The following is a 15,190-nucleotide window of genomic DNA, read 5'->3' as shown; positions in this document are numbered from 1 at the left end:
AGCCCATCCTCACCCATTATATGGATTCATTTAACACTATATGACTATATTGGCCCCACCCTTGAGTTAAAACGCCATCCTAACAATTTTTGTTAACTTTACACTCTTCTAAATTTTCAGCGTGACCTTATGGTAGAATTTCTATTATGTAATAATTTAAACCAAAACTGAAGTCCCATTTTGAAGTCTAATCAGTTAACGTATTTAACATTAATTGAAATTTACAGATTCGGCAAAACACAATGTTAACGTAAAAATATTTAATTACTCTTGTACTTGCAAAGGGACATTACCATTCTTAATGAACTCCATTTCTAGATCATTGATATAAAATGAGAAAAGAATGGGGAGTCGAGACCTCCCCTTGAAGAAGACCAAGTTTTTAAAAAAAAAACATCAGATAACATTCGTGGTGTCTTGATGCTGGATTTCATATTATTATGGGGAATATGCGACGATCTTGTACATTTGAGGATAAGGGTGTAAACATTTCTTGAACTGGCTTGTTTCTGTTCGAAACTGACCAAAACTGTTGCCAAAAGATGTAAAAGCACTATATATGAGATTTTACATGTTGTTTTGTATGCAAATTATGCACACAAGAACAGGAAAATGCCTTTTTAATCACTTAGAACAGCTGTTGAACTGTGTAACTACAGACTTATTTTGAAGATTTACAAATCTGAAAAAATATGAAGGGGGTTCATTGGTGTCCTCTCCGCAACCAAGTTGTTAGTTTTAAATAATTACACATGATTCATATGCGGATTTTCGTCTTTAGCTCGGAAGTTCGATAATTCGTATTAGAAAAAAAATTGCGTAATTAATCCAGCTAAACTACTTGCTATGCTAAATTACATGTCTTGGATTTCAAAATTAATAATGATCAGTAATATCAACAGCCATCAATACCTCAGTGCTTTAGTCTATGATCGTCATGATTGAGCGAGAGTACTCCTTGATATCCCTAATTAATGCTAATTAATGCCCACCAGATACACGCCACACACACTATATACATTGACTTACTTATGCATATGAAACTGCACAGATGATTCTTGTTACGGCCATGAACTACCCAAACACAGTGCATCTTTTATATATAACAACCAAAGCCCAAATATTGTCATTTAAGAATTTTTGTCATCATATTGATCTGATAAGACCTTGATACTGCAACCGTTTGACGAAAACAACTAACGGTAATACCTTGTTGAAGGAAAGGTGACCCTTATAATATTGCAAGTGGATATCTTTTTGATATTTTTAAGTGGGGTTGAAGCTTTTTCTCAAGTAACATTAGCGACAACGATCCAGACTATGACCCTCCCCAAAACCTCGTGACTAATTGAGATAGTTAAATAAACTATTTTTAATGGATACAATTAGAAAATTTTCTTTTCCATAAGCATATAATTTTTGCATTAACATGCTTTTTATCATTTTTTTTTATTAGCAGAGATGCGTTACAAGCGACAGTTTATATGTGATAACAACCAACATTGTTGAAATAGTTTCTACATTCATGTTTTGTACGTACTATTCAGAGGAAATTATTGAAAGTCATAATTTAAAAATTCAACACATTTCAACACAACACTTTTTTTTATTCATTTTTTATTCATCGTTACTCTGCTACATTTCCGGGTTTAATATCTCAGCCAGTTGTCTTAATTATCTCCCTTATCCACTTCCATCAAGTTCCGCTAGGTGTAGTCATAGTTGTGGATAATACGTACGCTCAACTAGGACCCCAGGTCACCTGCTTATTCACAACTACCAAATCTGTGCACTCCGCTACAAAATGTGGTGCATTACAACCGCAAGGTGAATGTAGAATAACTAGTACCACTTTTAGCCTTTAGAAATGTTATACAACAGGCAGAAATGTAATTTTCTAAAGAATACCCCTCTAAGGATAGGAAATACACTATAGAGGATACAAAATTCAACATTGACTGTAATGTTAAAGATATATGATATACGTTATATAGACATTAGGTGACTTGTGGTCTCACTAAGGATATCCAAGTTATAGGTGACGTTATCAATGTAACACAAAATCCTCCTCATTAAAATATCAAAGTAGTTCACCTTCTTACTCTGTATACGTAGGTGTAGCCTGTAGAAAGATATAGTCTTGCCCCCTTCCCCCCAACCCCCCCCCCCCCCCCAGCCATCCACCCCATAGACTTTTTACTGATACTTTGATATAATGGTAAAATGATTTGATAATAAATTAAATAAGGAACTCTGGTTTCCGTAATGGATACATGCCAAAACAGTTTGGTATGAAAAAATACCTGACAGTTTCGAGGCCCGTTGGTGCCTAGAACTGTGTGATATTTTTTTTCATACAGAGCTGTTTTCTAAATATATCGTACCTAAAACACTGCTATTGAATTTCATTGTTGGTTTACCTGAGATAGTCTGATTTTTAAGGATATCAGTACTGTAACCACGAGTAACGGTCTTATTTTAAGAAGCTTACTAATATCGGACAGTACATGTAAAAATTCAGACTGCTGGAACAAAGGAATGACATCAAATTTGTGTTCAAAAGATACATCATACAACAAAAGCAACCTTATAAACTTAATGCTCTAGCTAACATCTGGTCTCTTTATTGTCATTACAGAGTAGGTGTTCCCCTGTCTACAGGTGTTGCATGAGGGTCGGAGTTCACCACCCCCCCCCCCCCCGCTCCACCCACCACCCCCCTGGATTTTTACTCATCAAATTAAAAAAAATATTTAAATTGCAAAAATAAACATAGTTAATACGGACCTATTGTGAATTGCATCTAAGAAATAAATGAAGACGAGCAAATCGTCACCCCTTCACCCCCCCCCCCCCCCAAACATCCTTTGACGACAAAATGTGATCGAAATGTGCACCGTTTTTGCTTATTAATAAAATCAAAGTCTGAACTTTTGTGTTCAGTAGATTAGAGTATAATTTGTCACACACCACATTTTTAACCTGTTGTCTCCTTACAAGTTATGCAATCTCTGGTCTCCCCAGTGATGTACAATAGATGGTGAACTCTGGTTTTCGTATTCATTAACATCTTTATGTGACAACTGTTCCCTCTAACAATTATGTTCTCCCTAATAAACAATATAAATATGGTGCATGATTTTCGTTTTGTAAAATGACATAAGATAACCTCTGGTATCCGTATTGATTTTCAAAATATTACATTGATTTAGAAGCTAATAGACATTGGTCTCTTTACAGTGGATGAATTCTGCATGGTAATTCTCCATCTTGTAAAAGAAGGTGGCATCTGGTCTTTGTATTGATTAACAATTTACTACAATAATTTAGGTCTAAAGGTGACCTCTCATCTCCTTATTGATAATTTATAAAATTTTACCCCAAGTCTCTCTACCGTGAATTACTTTGGTCTCTCTACAGTGGATTACTTTGGTTTTTCCACCTTATAAAATGAAACAAGTTGACCTCTGGTCGCCTTCTTAACTAACAAAATTATTACGACACATGTCCAAGACCTAAAACGAACTCTGGTTTACCTACAGTAGATAACATTTTATGATTCATCATCTTGTAAAATAACATTAAGGGGTCTCTGATTACCGTATTTATTTACAGAATTATTTAAAAACTACACCAATATAGAACCTTAAGTGATCGCTGGTCTCCTATTGGATATTCCACTTAAGGTGACCCTTGGGTCTCCTACAGTAGATGACTTTTTTTAATCTCCATCTTGTAAAATTACATTAGGTGACCTCTGGTCTCCGTTATTAATTAACAAAATTATAACGAGAGACATTGCTTTCGAAAGATGACCTTTAGTGGATGGCTTCTAGGGATATCCATTTTGTTATAACATTAGCTGACTGTTTTTATATTAAAATTAGTTTATTGATAAAGGACCTGAGACCTCTGGTCTCCTTGTGCATATTTTTACTTCAGGTGACTCCTGGTCTCCCTACCATGGCTGAATACCTTTCATGTAAATAACATAAGGTGACCTCTGGTCTCCCTATAGATAAGCAAAATAATCATTTAATTGATATAGGACATGAACTGACCTCTGGTCTCCTTATGGATTTTTCTGTCAATGACATACGCTGACATCCAGACTTCATGTCATTTTAAGAAAATTAAAACTACATTGTTTTAGACCCAGGTTGACGTCTGGTAGCCTTTTAGATATTCACTTAAGGTGATCCCTGTTCTTCCCACAGTAGATGGTTTTGGAAAATCTCTACCTTGTATATTGATATTTTGTTAAATCTCAGGTTTCCACATTGACTCAAAGAATTGCAACATCAATCTAAAACTATTGGTGACCTCTGGTCCCCTTATCGATTTTTCACTTAAGGTGACCCTTGGTCACCCTTCAGTGAATAACCTTAGTGAACCTCCATCTTGTAAAATGATCTGAGGTGATACCAGGTAGTCAAAAAATGGATGAAGACTGATTAATCTCCATCTGAAAATTGCATCAACCGACCTCCAGTTTCCGTATTGATCTTCAAAATCAATACGACATACGTGTAGGACATACATTTAAGGAGGTGACTGCTCTTTATCTCATGATATTTCTGTTAAAGTGACACCTAGTCACCCTACAGTGGATGACCGGTAACTCTCAATCCTGTAGAATGACATTAGATGACCCCTGGTCACCCTACAGTGGATAGCAGGTGACTATCCATTGTGTAAAATGACATAATGTGACCCATGGTCACCCTACAGTGAATAACCAGTAACTCTCTATTGTGTAAAATGACATAAGGGGACGCTTGGTCACCTTACAGTGTATGACCGGTGACTCTCCATTGTGTAAAATGACATATGGGGACCTATGGTCTCCGTATTGATATAAAGAATCAATACAACTGTGATACAAAAAACTTAGGTTACATCTGGTCCCCTTAGGCATATCTCAATTAAGGTGACCCAAGGTCTCCCTACAGTGGATGGCTTTGGTAAATCTTCAGCTTTACAAAATCATTACGACATATGTGTAGGACATACATGTAAGTAGGTGACTTCTCTTTCTCTCGTGATATTTAATATAAACAATATTTTATTATGTAAAAATTATAACATAATAGGATTGGGCAGCAGGCAATCTGCCTATTTGAGCCCTCTCCTCTCGTGATATTTCTGTTAAAGTGACCCCTGTTCATCCTACAGTGGATGACCAGTAACTCTTAATCCTGTAAAATAACATAAGATGACCCCTGGTCACCCTACAGTGGATAACCGGTGACTCCCCATAGTGTAAAATGACAAGAGGTTACCCATGATCACCCTACAGTGGATGACCGGTGACTATCCAGATTGTAAAATGACATAATGTGAACCATGGTCATCTTACAGTGAATAACCGGTGACTATCCATTGTGTAAAATGACTTAAGGGGACCCCTGTTCACCCTACAGTGGATCACTGGTCACTCTCCATCGTGTAAAATGACATAAGGTGACCCCTGGGCACCCTACAGTGTATGACGGTGACTCTCCATTGTGTAAAATAACATATGGGAACCCATGGTCTCCGTATTGATATAAAGAATGAATACAACAGTAATAAAAAAAACTTAGGTTACCTCTGGTCCCCTTAGGCATATCTCAATTATGGTGACCCAAGGTCTCCCTACGGTGGATGGCTTTGATAAATCTTCACCTTTACAAAATCATTACGACATATGTGTAGGACATACAAGTAAGGAGGTGACTTCTCTTTCTCTCGTGATATTTCTGTTAAGGTGACCCCTGGTCACCCTACAGTGGATGACCGGTAACTCTCAATCCTGTAAAATGACATTTGGTGACCCCTGGTCACCCTACAGGGGATGACCAGTGACTCTCCATAGTGTAAAATGACATGAGGTTACCAATAGTCACCCTACAGGGGATGACCTATGACTCTCCATCCAGTAAAATAACATAAGGTGACCCATGGTCACCCTACAGTGGATAACCGGTGACTCTCCATAATGTAAAATGACATAAGGTGACCATGGTCAACCTTTCAGTCGATGACCGGTAACTCTCCATTGTGTAAACTGACATAAGGGGACCCCTGGTCACCCTACAGTGGATGACCAGTCACTCTCCATAGTGTAAAATGACATAAGGTGACCCATGGTCACCCTACAGTTAATGACCGGTGACTTTCCATTGTTTAAAATGACATAAGGGGACGTTTGGTCACCCTACAGTGGACGACCGGTTACTCTCCATTGTGTAAAATGACATTAAGTGACCCCTGGTCACCCTACAGTGGATGACTGGTGACTCTCCATCCTGTAAAATGACATAAGGTGACCCCTGGTCATCTTACAGTGGATGACCGGTGGGTCTCCATAGTGTAAACTGACATAAGTGACCAATGGTTTTGATAAATCTAAGGTAATGATTTTGTAAAGCTGAAGATTTACCAAAGCCATCCACTGTAGGGAGACCTTGGGTCACCTTAATTGAGATATGCCTAAGGGGACCAGATGTAACCTAAGTTTTTTGTATCACAGTTGTATTGATTCTTTATATCAATACGGAGACCATGGGTCCCCATATGTCATTTTACACAATGGAGAGTCACCGGTCATACACTGTAAGGTGACCAAGCGTCCCCTTATGTCATTTTACACAATAGAGAGTTACTGGTTATTCACTGTAGGGTGACCATGGGTCATCTAATGTCATTCTACAGGATTGAGAGTTACCGGTCATCCACTGTAGGGTGACTAGGGGTCACTTTAACAGAAATATCATGAGAGAAAGAGTAGTCACCTCCTTAAATGTATGTCCTACACGTATGTCAGTCGCTTCTTTCTCCCTTGTTTTTGTAGAGGGTGATGATCTTCGCATCCTTCATGTCTTGTGGCATGCTCCCATCCTCCCAGCACTCACATAGAACCTTATGTAGGGGTGATAACAAGGAGCTCTTGCACTGTTTAAGCAAGTCTGGATGCAGCCTTGTCTTACTAAATGTACATTAATACCTACATTAAACTTAATTGCTAGTCAAGTATGTTAATTCGAAAGGTTTCTTTCAAAACATTCGATTCAAAGTACATTATATGTAGTTGTAACAAAACAAATGTCAAAACATTCATTTGACCTTCTACACATGGATCAATGCCAATGGATGAGATCATTCAAACCATCGGATCGAGATATCAGCCGTTGCATGAATGGTAAAGCAGGTTCCGCGCCGATATGTCTCATTTATAGTTTTTCGCATCGATTAGTGGCAGAGTCAAAATTGGGATCATATAATACTCCAGAGTACACCGTGTTTACACATCACAGGCACGTAGCATCGGGGTTTGGGATGTTGGGGGGGGGGGCTGCTCCCCCCTTGTTTTTTGCAGCAGGCACTTTTCTTAACTTTACATATATAATTAATGGAAATATCATGGATTTGCCTCCCCCCCATCCCGTCAACATTTGTCTGAGAATGTAATAAATGAAACTGAAAATAAGGAATCTAATTGAATTTAAGTTACAATTAGGATTTTTTTCATGATTTTGAGAATTTGCCCTTGTATTAACTGCTTGTCAAGATGTTTTAGATAAAGCTGCCCCACACACTTTCAAAAACAATACGTGCATTTATATCCTTTCCTATTTTCTGTTGTTGGAAACTAATGAAATAATTTAATTTCAAGTGATATACATGTACATGCACAAGAATTAATGATCAGCAGCGAAAAATTAAAATTCATTTCTTATAAGATAGCCTAACTGAAACATGTATGCGTCCATTGAATAAACTTGTTTAGTCAGGCAAGCTTTTTGGAAAGCTATTACTTGTTCGAATGTTAGTGTTTTTTTTATGATGGATATAGAAAACAGATATTAAAGGTTTAGAATAAATTGTATGCGACCTCCGTGGGCAGGAGTATATTCATTTTATCATCATAATCTATACCCTGGTTTGAAAGACTGATAATATCTATACATTTAAAAACGCTTCTTGCAAAAACCGCATGCATATTAAAGCATATTTGCGTCTACACGTGCATCCATGCGTTTGTGCATGTGTGTGTGTACATTACCATAAAACAATTGATCACTTATATCTATGCGACTATTGGAATTCCGGAACCCTGATCGTTAGGGGATAACTGGGAGAATCTCTTAGCTCTCTCCAGCCGCACTACAGTCACAGCATCATATGATTCATCGCACCACACAGCTCTCTGGGTTTTAGGAAAAATGGCCGTCTCGACAAGAGTTTACGTCGCTGTCCTCTTCGTAATGATACACGTTTACGTTGGCCACAGAGGTAAAGAAAATAACTCATCATATCCGTCATTTAATGTTGGAAAATTCATGCATATTAATTTCATTGAGGTTGTCAAAACGTTACGATGCATTGTGACCTACATGTATGTGTCAGCTCGCATTGTAAGCCAAGTTAATTGTATATTATTTATTTTGGGTATAATGTTCTTTGTTTTCCTTACTTATCTTTATACTTTTAAAAACTAAATATTTTTAACAGCACAAAACATGCTACTGTCATATAAGTAGGAAAAGATAGCATGTCTAGTTCATCGCACTTTTCATATGGTTGCCATTTTTCAAGATACGAACTGGCAAATTGTTAACATGTGTTTTACATCGCCTGGCAAAGTTTTCAGCATCGAATGCTCCATTTTTGTGTAAACCGAACTCCATGTTCCCATTGCTCATTGCATTAAGTGAAGACGCACGGACACTTATATACCATCTCATATAATTTAAAGTACACTTTGTTATAAAAAAAAAGGACTATTCAGAAATGCTCAACATTTTATTTTTTTTTACAGAAAGTCTAATATCATATATATTAATTGTGAAGTCAAGGTTTTCTGCATGTTCATTATGACTCCAAAAAAGCATCGATATTTAAAACGTTTAAGTTATATGACCATACCATTTTCAGGGATCCGCGGAAATGAATTTTGCCGTCAATACCAGGCATGCAGCATCGTTTTATTCGGGGGGGGGGGCACCCTCAACTCAAAAATCTTGACAAAACAAAGTAAAAAAGAAAAGAAAAAATTGAATTTCTCAAATCTCAAATCCCCTTATGCTATGTTACTGAATACAAAGTTGTTATACAATTCATAGCGAAAAGGGTAACGCGGTGAATTACATATCTTAGTTATATATGGTACCATGTAATTTTAAAATTTCTTTGGCAATTCTAATGCAACCTAGACATTTTCATTTCTTCGGTGATAATAACCTTTTTAGGTGTTCTTGGTCAAATTTCTGAATGTGTCACTAAATCCGCCTCCTGTACCAGCAGTATAAAGATAAGTGACGACAAAGAGGAACTATGCAGGTACGAATCAATATGAAAGACATTCCTATCACTACTGTTAGGGGAAAACCCTGAAGAAAACCCGCGGGACACTGAGAAAACCCTAAGTGACACTTGGGACAGCCCGAATGACACAATAGATACCCAAAGTGACACGAAGGGGTCCCTTAATGACACTATTAGTTACATAGTCGTGTAGTGACCGGGTGCGGGGATGAAACCTGGTTAGAAAATTTCATGCCTGGCGAGGCGAAGCCAACCAAGTATCATCCCGTCCCCGGTCATATGGAATGCCATAGCTGCCTTAGGGTGGAATAACAAATCATAAAATTGCTGACCGCTGATCGAAACAACATTTCGTTTTATTAAAAGGATTTTATGGACTGAATCATGTAACTTACTCTATAGCCGAGTGGATAAAGTGTCGGACTTGTGATCCGTATATCCCGAGTTCGAATCCCGCAAGAGCTTTTATTGTTTCTTACTGGAATAATTATTTTAGATATTCATTTTTTATCCCTAAACTGCAAATCTTTCGCTTTTTTGACATTTGTACAGTTAATTTATCATTATATCTTTCATTATCAAAACATTTCCTGTCAATTTGAGTGACTTTTTCCAGGTGTGTTATTCCACCTTAAGATGGCTCACTACACCGTGAAATATTTTCTCAAATCAGCAGAAAATTACTCGATTATGATATATATCATAATGGATAAGAAGTATTTAAGTCTAATAAGCAAAAAAATGTGCAATTTTGGATGAAGAATTGCATTTTCAAAAATTCAATTCAGTTAAGATGAACGAAAGCTCCAGGCGGATTCGAACTCATGATTTTCGGTTCAGAAGCCCAATACTTTAACCACTTAGATACGACGATATACAACCTTTTCGAACGATATAAACAGTTTAACAAAACATTTAAATCGCCATCTTGTGACTTAGTGTCTAAAAAAGTTTAGGTGTAGTGAGGTCAATTTCATATTATATGAATTGGAATATCTTTTATATGCAATAGTAATAACATTATATGCAGTGGTAACATCATAATATGCAGTGCTAACATCATTATATACTGTGATTTCGCCATTATATACAGGGGTAAAATCTTTTTATGAAGTGGTAACATCATTACGTTATATCGTAAGACCATTGTGTGCAGTGGTTTATTCATTTTACGACATGTACACTGTCACAATGAACGCGGTATTTTTTTTAATCAAAACTGGACCTCTTCCCCATTAAAACTTTTCAGCGAGAAACAGTTTACAACCTCATCATAAAGAGTTACGACTGAATTTAAAGAAGTTACCACTCCATATAATGAAATGATCACATCATGTAAAGAACTGACCACATCATATAATGACTCAACGGCATATAATAAAATTGTTTCATCATATAAAGGATTTACCATTGCATGTCAAGCTTTCACCACAATACATAAAAGATTTGTCACCATACAAATGTACATAATGATTTTAACACGCCATAACAGTCATGATGTTAGAACTGCATATATAGAGGATATCTATATTGTGTGATTTTATATTTGCTTTATCCAACGAGTTGAAATGATGTATATATTCGCGAGGCTTGCCGAGCGAATATAACCATTTCAACGAGTTGGATAAAGCAAATATAAAATCACACAATTATAGATGTCCTATTTAACTCGTACAATTTGATTTATGTTATGGAGCTTTTGAGACAGTCTCTTATATGACCCGAATTGATTTTTTTTTTCAAAGATGAAAAACGATGATGCAACGTTGTGTTATGCGGTTGTTGTGACCTTGCGCAATACAATTTAGTACGTCATTTCTGAGATAAGTCTTACTGTTTTAATGTAAAGTTTCACCGAAATAAATCTTGAAATAATTTTTATAACTCTAAATAATTTTTTCTTAGAGCTTATTCATTTGATTGAATAGAAATACTGATCAGAAGTCTTGAACAATCAAGTTTGTTGACATACACAAAGTTGCGAATGCACGTTAGTTTGAATTGACTCGAATGAGGAACAGTTGATGTTTTATAATACTAACACCAGCCTAATGATTCGAGATTGAAAATAGTGAATAAGGATGCTTACTGGTGGTGGAATCAAAGTCTTATGAAACATTATTTCGGTAAGTTCTTGTATATAAACACAACCAGTGAACACGGTTAACGTAAACAACACAAAACAAATTGAACTGATCATATTTACTTGCATCTATAATTTTTTTTCCATTCCTTACAAACGTTATAAAATTGAAGTCAAAGAGATTAGAAGATTCCTTAATTAACAGTTTACCTTATCAGAGAGGGCTTTTGTTAAGTATAGTAATGGTATCAAAATTAATGAATCATCCTGTACCATTATTATAAACATTAAATTATGACACCGTGATGTTAACAATTAATACATATAGCGCTCATCTTTTAATTTCTAAATCAATTTATATCTTCTCATTATTGTAAATCCTTTAGGTTTCTGAGGATTCCCTCAGTACCGGCCTCAGAGCCTTATTAGTCCCCTACCGGTTTTCACCGGAGGGGACTGTAGCTTACCTCTGCGTCCTTCAGTCCGTCTGTCTGTCTGTCCGTCCGTCTGTCTGTCCCACTTCAGTTTTCCGCACTTTTTTTCTTTATGCGTTTGAGAATATGAAATTTTCTGAGCAGCTTCAAAATGTCAAACTACGGATCAAGTTTACACTTTTGTAGCGTCTGGTTGACATATTTTCGAGAATTTTTTTTATATTCCAAATTTTTTAATGTTCGGGTTCATTATCGGGCTCGGTGTGTATCAAAAAAACGAGGAAAGAATGTTGCCAGTGAGTAATAATATCGTACATTTCTTGGACCATACCTTTTATTGCTTCTAACAAACAAGTTTTGTAAAATAGAAAATAGTGTCAAGCATTGTGTTGTAAATTAAATCGACAGGGTTTTATGTATTATTACAATTGGGTTCGTTATCGGGTTGATCTGTTGAGACGGTAAGAAATGATATTCTGCATAACAGTGCATTGTTTTCACAAATTTCTACAAACCGGTAGGGGACGTGTATTGCTTATGCAATACTCTCAGAATGCTTGTTGTCACTCAGGGTTTCCTCAGCACCCTAATTGCAAATATCATGTCCTCTCGGGTTTCCTCAGTGCCGACTTAATGGTCATTCGGGGTTTCCTCAAAGCCAACCTCAGGGATACTCAGGGTTAGCTCAGTACCCTCAGTGCAATCGTCAGGTTCACCTAGGGTTTTCTCAATGCATTTCAGGGTTACCTTATGGGTTTCTGTCTTTCTGATATTCTCGGGTTTTTTCCAGTACGGATATAAGAGAGCTGGGTGGTGATGGTCATTTTTAGACTGTATTGACAATGACACCTATAGAAAAAAAGCTTTTTATAAAGATATAGAAATTAGAATTACTAAAACCTTGAAGCTTAAATTTAATCTTACAAATCATATCTCCAATCTTAAAGAAATCTGATCTGTTATTTTTTGACCACATCCATCCTCTTTAAATACATAATGTACTAAACACTTCTATGCATCATAATAATCAAACTTCCTTTTTAGATCTGTGTCAGAGTATCTTACCTGCGTTAAAAATGCTTTAAAGGACTGTGGTTCAAATGCTGAAGATACTTTGAAAAAAGCAGAAGAACAAATGGCTCAACATGAATGTAAGACATAAGTTTAATAAGTTTACATTGGTAGCGACGATATAACTGTTTTCTCAACACTAAGAAGGTTTCTCTCTCTGTTGTACCTTATCCCAGTCAGATTAACTCGTTTAACGTCATCTCATACATGATTTAAGGGGGAGGAGGGAGGGAGGGGGCTGTTCTCCCCTGGAAAAATGACAGAGTAGAATAAACATAGGCCATGGACACCCCTGGTAAAGATAGTTATTCCTTAAACGCCCTCCCTCATCGAAAAAAAAATCTAAATTCGCAGATCTTATATTCCTTCTGCAAACCTCAAACACCATTTCAATAATCGTAACATTAACCACAAGAGGATGCAAGTTAATACAGCAAACACGCACTTTCTTTATAGACTTGTAGAAAGTGTTTTTCATTTGATAAATAATCGATGACAATGATGAATCATCTTTGCTTCTGGTAAAAATGTTTCATATGAGTCAAGACAGGAAATAAATTACATAAAAGCTACATTGAAATGTGTAATACAAAACGATGCTTAATGGGAAAATTTGGTTATAATTTGTTCGTGGATAAGCAAAAGAAAAAAAACAGCTTAAATATTTTACATTTTTAGAGGTGCAAGAGGAAGAGAATACGACGGTCAAAATTTTGCAGGTTATAGAATATCTCAGTTTCCCTTCGATTGATTTTATCAACATTTGGATATGCTGTTGGACTAATGTAACTTTTTTGCCAAGTTTGATTTCATTTTTATATATCATTTATATCATTATATTAAAAGAATAAACGTGAAAAATAACCATGGCCTGTGTTTAAGTTAAGAACAGGGGTGTTGCTAATGCTAATTTTATTTACCACCTTCTGTTGCTTGAATATGTTTCTAGCTTATTTTTATTAATCTTCTACCCTTTAACATCTTACCATTGGGAATAAAATAACTCTAAACTGCCCAAAAATCTTTTGTTAATTAATTAAAAACCTTTATTGATACAAAAGTATTAAATATTTTTAATAATGTTTATTTAATCAATTTTTAAAAGTTTATTCCTTTATTTTTCATACATCTATCAATCTTGCTTTTGGGCCATGTAAATTTTTCTTCATCAGTTTATATTACACTATCTAATGCTTAATGTGGAGAACATTATTTTACCAAAGGTTTAAAACATGACAGTTTGTATTTAATTTGAATCAATAATCTAAAGTTGCGTAGTTTTTGCAAGAATATACATTAGAATGTTATATAATAGTTACCATAACGAGAATGCTCTCTTAAAAAGAGTTATGTATAAAGGTTTTAAAAACACAAAATCAAAATAACTGAATTCTTTTTTTAAATCATGGTTTAGACCAAAAATATTACATATCAATATTTAAGGTAGATCCGATGCATAATTTGTTGACCATTTAGCCTCCTTAGGGTTGTATCATACACAGGTGACCATAAAAGTCCTTGACCCTTTTGTATTTACATCTTGCACCTTATTTTTTCTAAACTGTTTCTTAGCGATAGTTTGCTGAAGATTGTATAGATCAACATTTACTTTCAGGTTCCAGCGCCGGTGTGCCAGTAATCAGTGTGCTGGGTCTTCTTATCGCAGCGATAGTCCTTGTTCTCTGACAGTAAAAATGGAGAAATTATTAAATCAGGCTTCCAATAGTGTAGACTTCTTTATATCATGGATGATCAACCACTTCTGCCATTTTTAATAGTTGCTTTTATATCTCCTGTTTTTATAGTATTTTTTTTAAATATTAACTATTTGTAATACAGGTTAGTATGTGATTTACTTTAATAGAATAAACACATTTATGTCGATTGTTTTTAGTTATTTAAAAAGCTACACTTATTACATTGAAACTGTTGGAGAGTAATTAACATTTTTGCCGAGAGAAGGACTCTTCAGCGTAATGGATTTATTGCATTCCTCCTTTTGACTTAATCATGCAATAGTCATGATAACATTTTATTTGAAAATTATCATTAAAATAAAAGTTATATTTTACATTTTTCAAAACATCAAAATACTTGGTCATTTAAGATTTCTTAGTATTGACAACTTTTGGATATAAAACATTGTGTGACTGATAGAACTCGGTCTATGTCAAAATTGTTGTTTAATGCGTAGAATGAATTATCTTCACCATGAGACGAGAATATATTCAAAACAAATCAACAACAACAGACATTGTGGATTCATCCATTTATTTATTCGTTTCCATCTCCA

At 35.6% G+C, this 15,190-nt stretch overlaps 1 protein-coding gene across 1 annotated transcript; it reads left to right on the top strand.

Moving 5' to 3' along the window:
• The first annotated feature begins 8,062 nt into the window (after nucleotides 1-8,062).
• On the top strand, nucleotides 8,063-14,781 carry LOC128191202 (uncharacterized). The gene is made up of 4 exons (XM_052863285.1): nucleotides 8,063-8,277; nucleotides 9,234-9,324; nucleotides 12,871-12,977; nucleotides 14,513-14,781. The coding sequence occupies exons 1-4, from the start codon at nucleotides 8,208-8,210 to the stop codon at nucleotides 14,581-14,583; spliced, it is 339 nt and encodes a 112-aa protein (XP_052719245.1). The 5' UTR covers nucleotides 8,063-8,207; the 3' UTR covers nucleotides 14,584-14,781.
• Nucleotides 14,782-15,190: the final 409 nt, after the last annotated feature.

The sequence above is a fragment of the Crassostrea angulata genome, chromosome 7, assembly GCF_025612915.1.
Source record: "Crassostrea angulata isolate pt1a10 chromosome 7, ASM2561291v2, whole genome shotgun sequence".
NCBI classification, from domain to species: domain Eukaryota; kingdom Metazoa; phylum Mollusca; class Bivalvia; order Ostreida; family Ostreidae; genus Magallana; species Magallana angulata.
This window is presented reverse-complemented; position numbering and strand designations above follow the sequence as displayed.

Excerpts from the sequence above, each read along its gene's own strand:
- LOC128191202 (XM_052863285.1), top strand. The coding sequence starts at position 8,208 with ATGGCCGTCTCGACAAGAGTTTACGTCGCTGTCCTCTTCGTAATGATA. Across the intron at positions 8,278-9,233 it reads CGTTTACGTTGGCCACAGAG|GTGTTCTTGGTCAAATTTCT; the intron begins GTAAAGAAAATA and ends TAACCTTTTTAG. Across the intron at positions 12,978-14,512 it reads ACAAATGGCTCAACATGAAT|GTTCCAGCGCCGGTGTGCCA; the intron begins GTAAGACATAAG and ends ATTTACTTTCAG.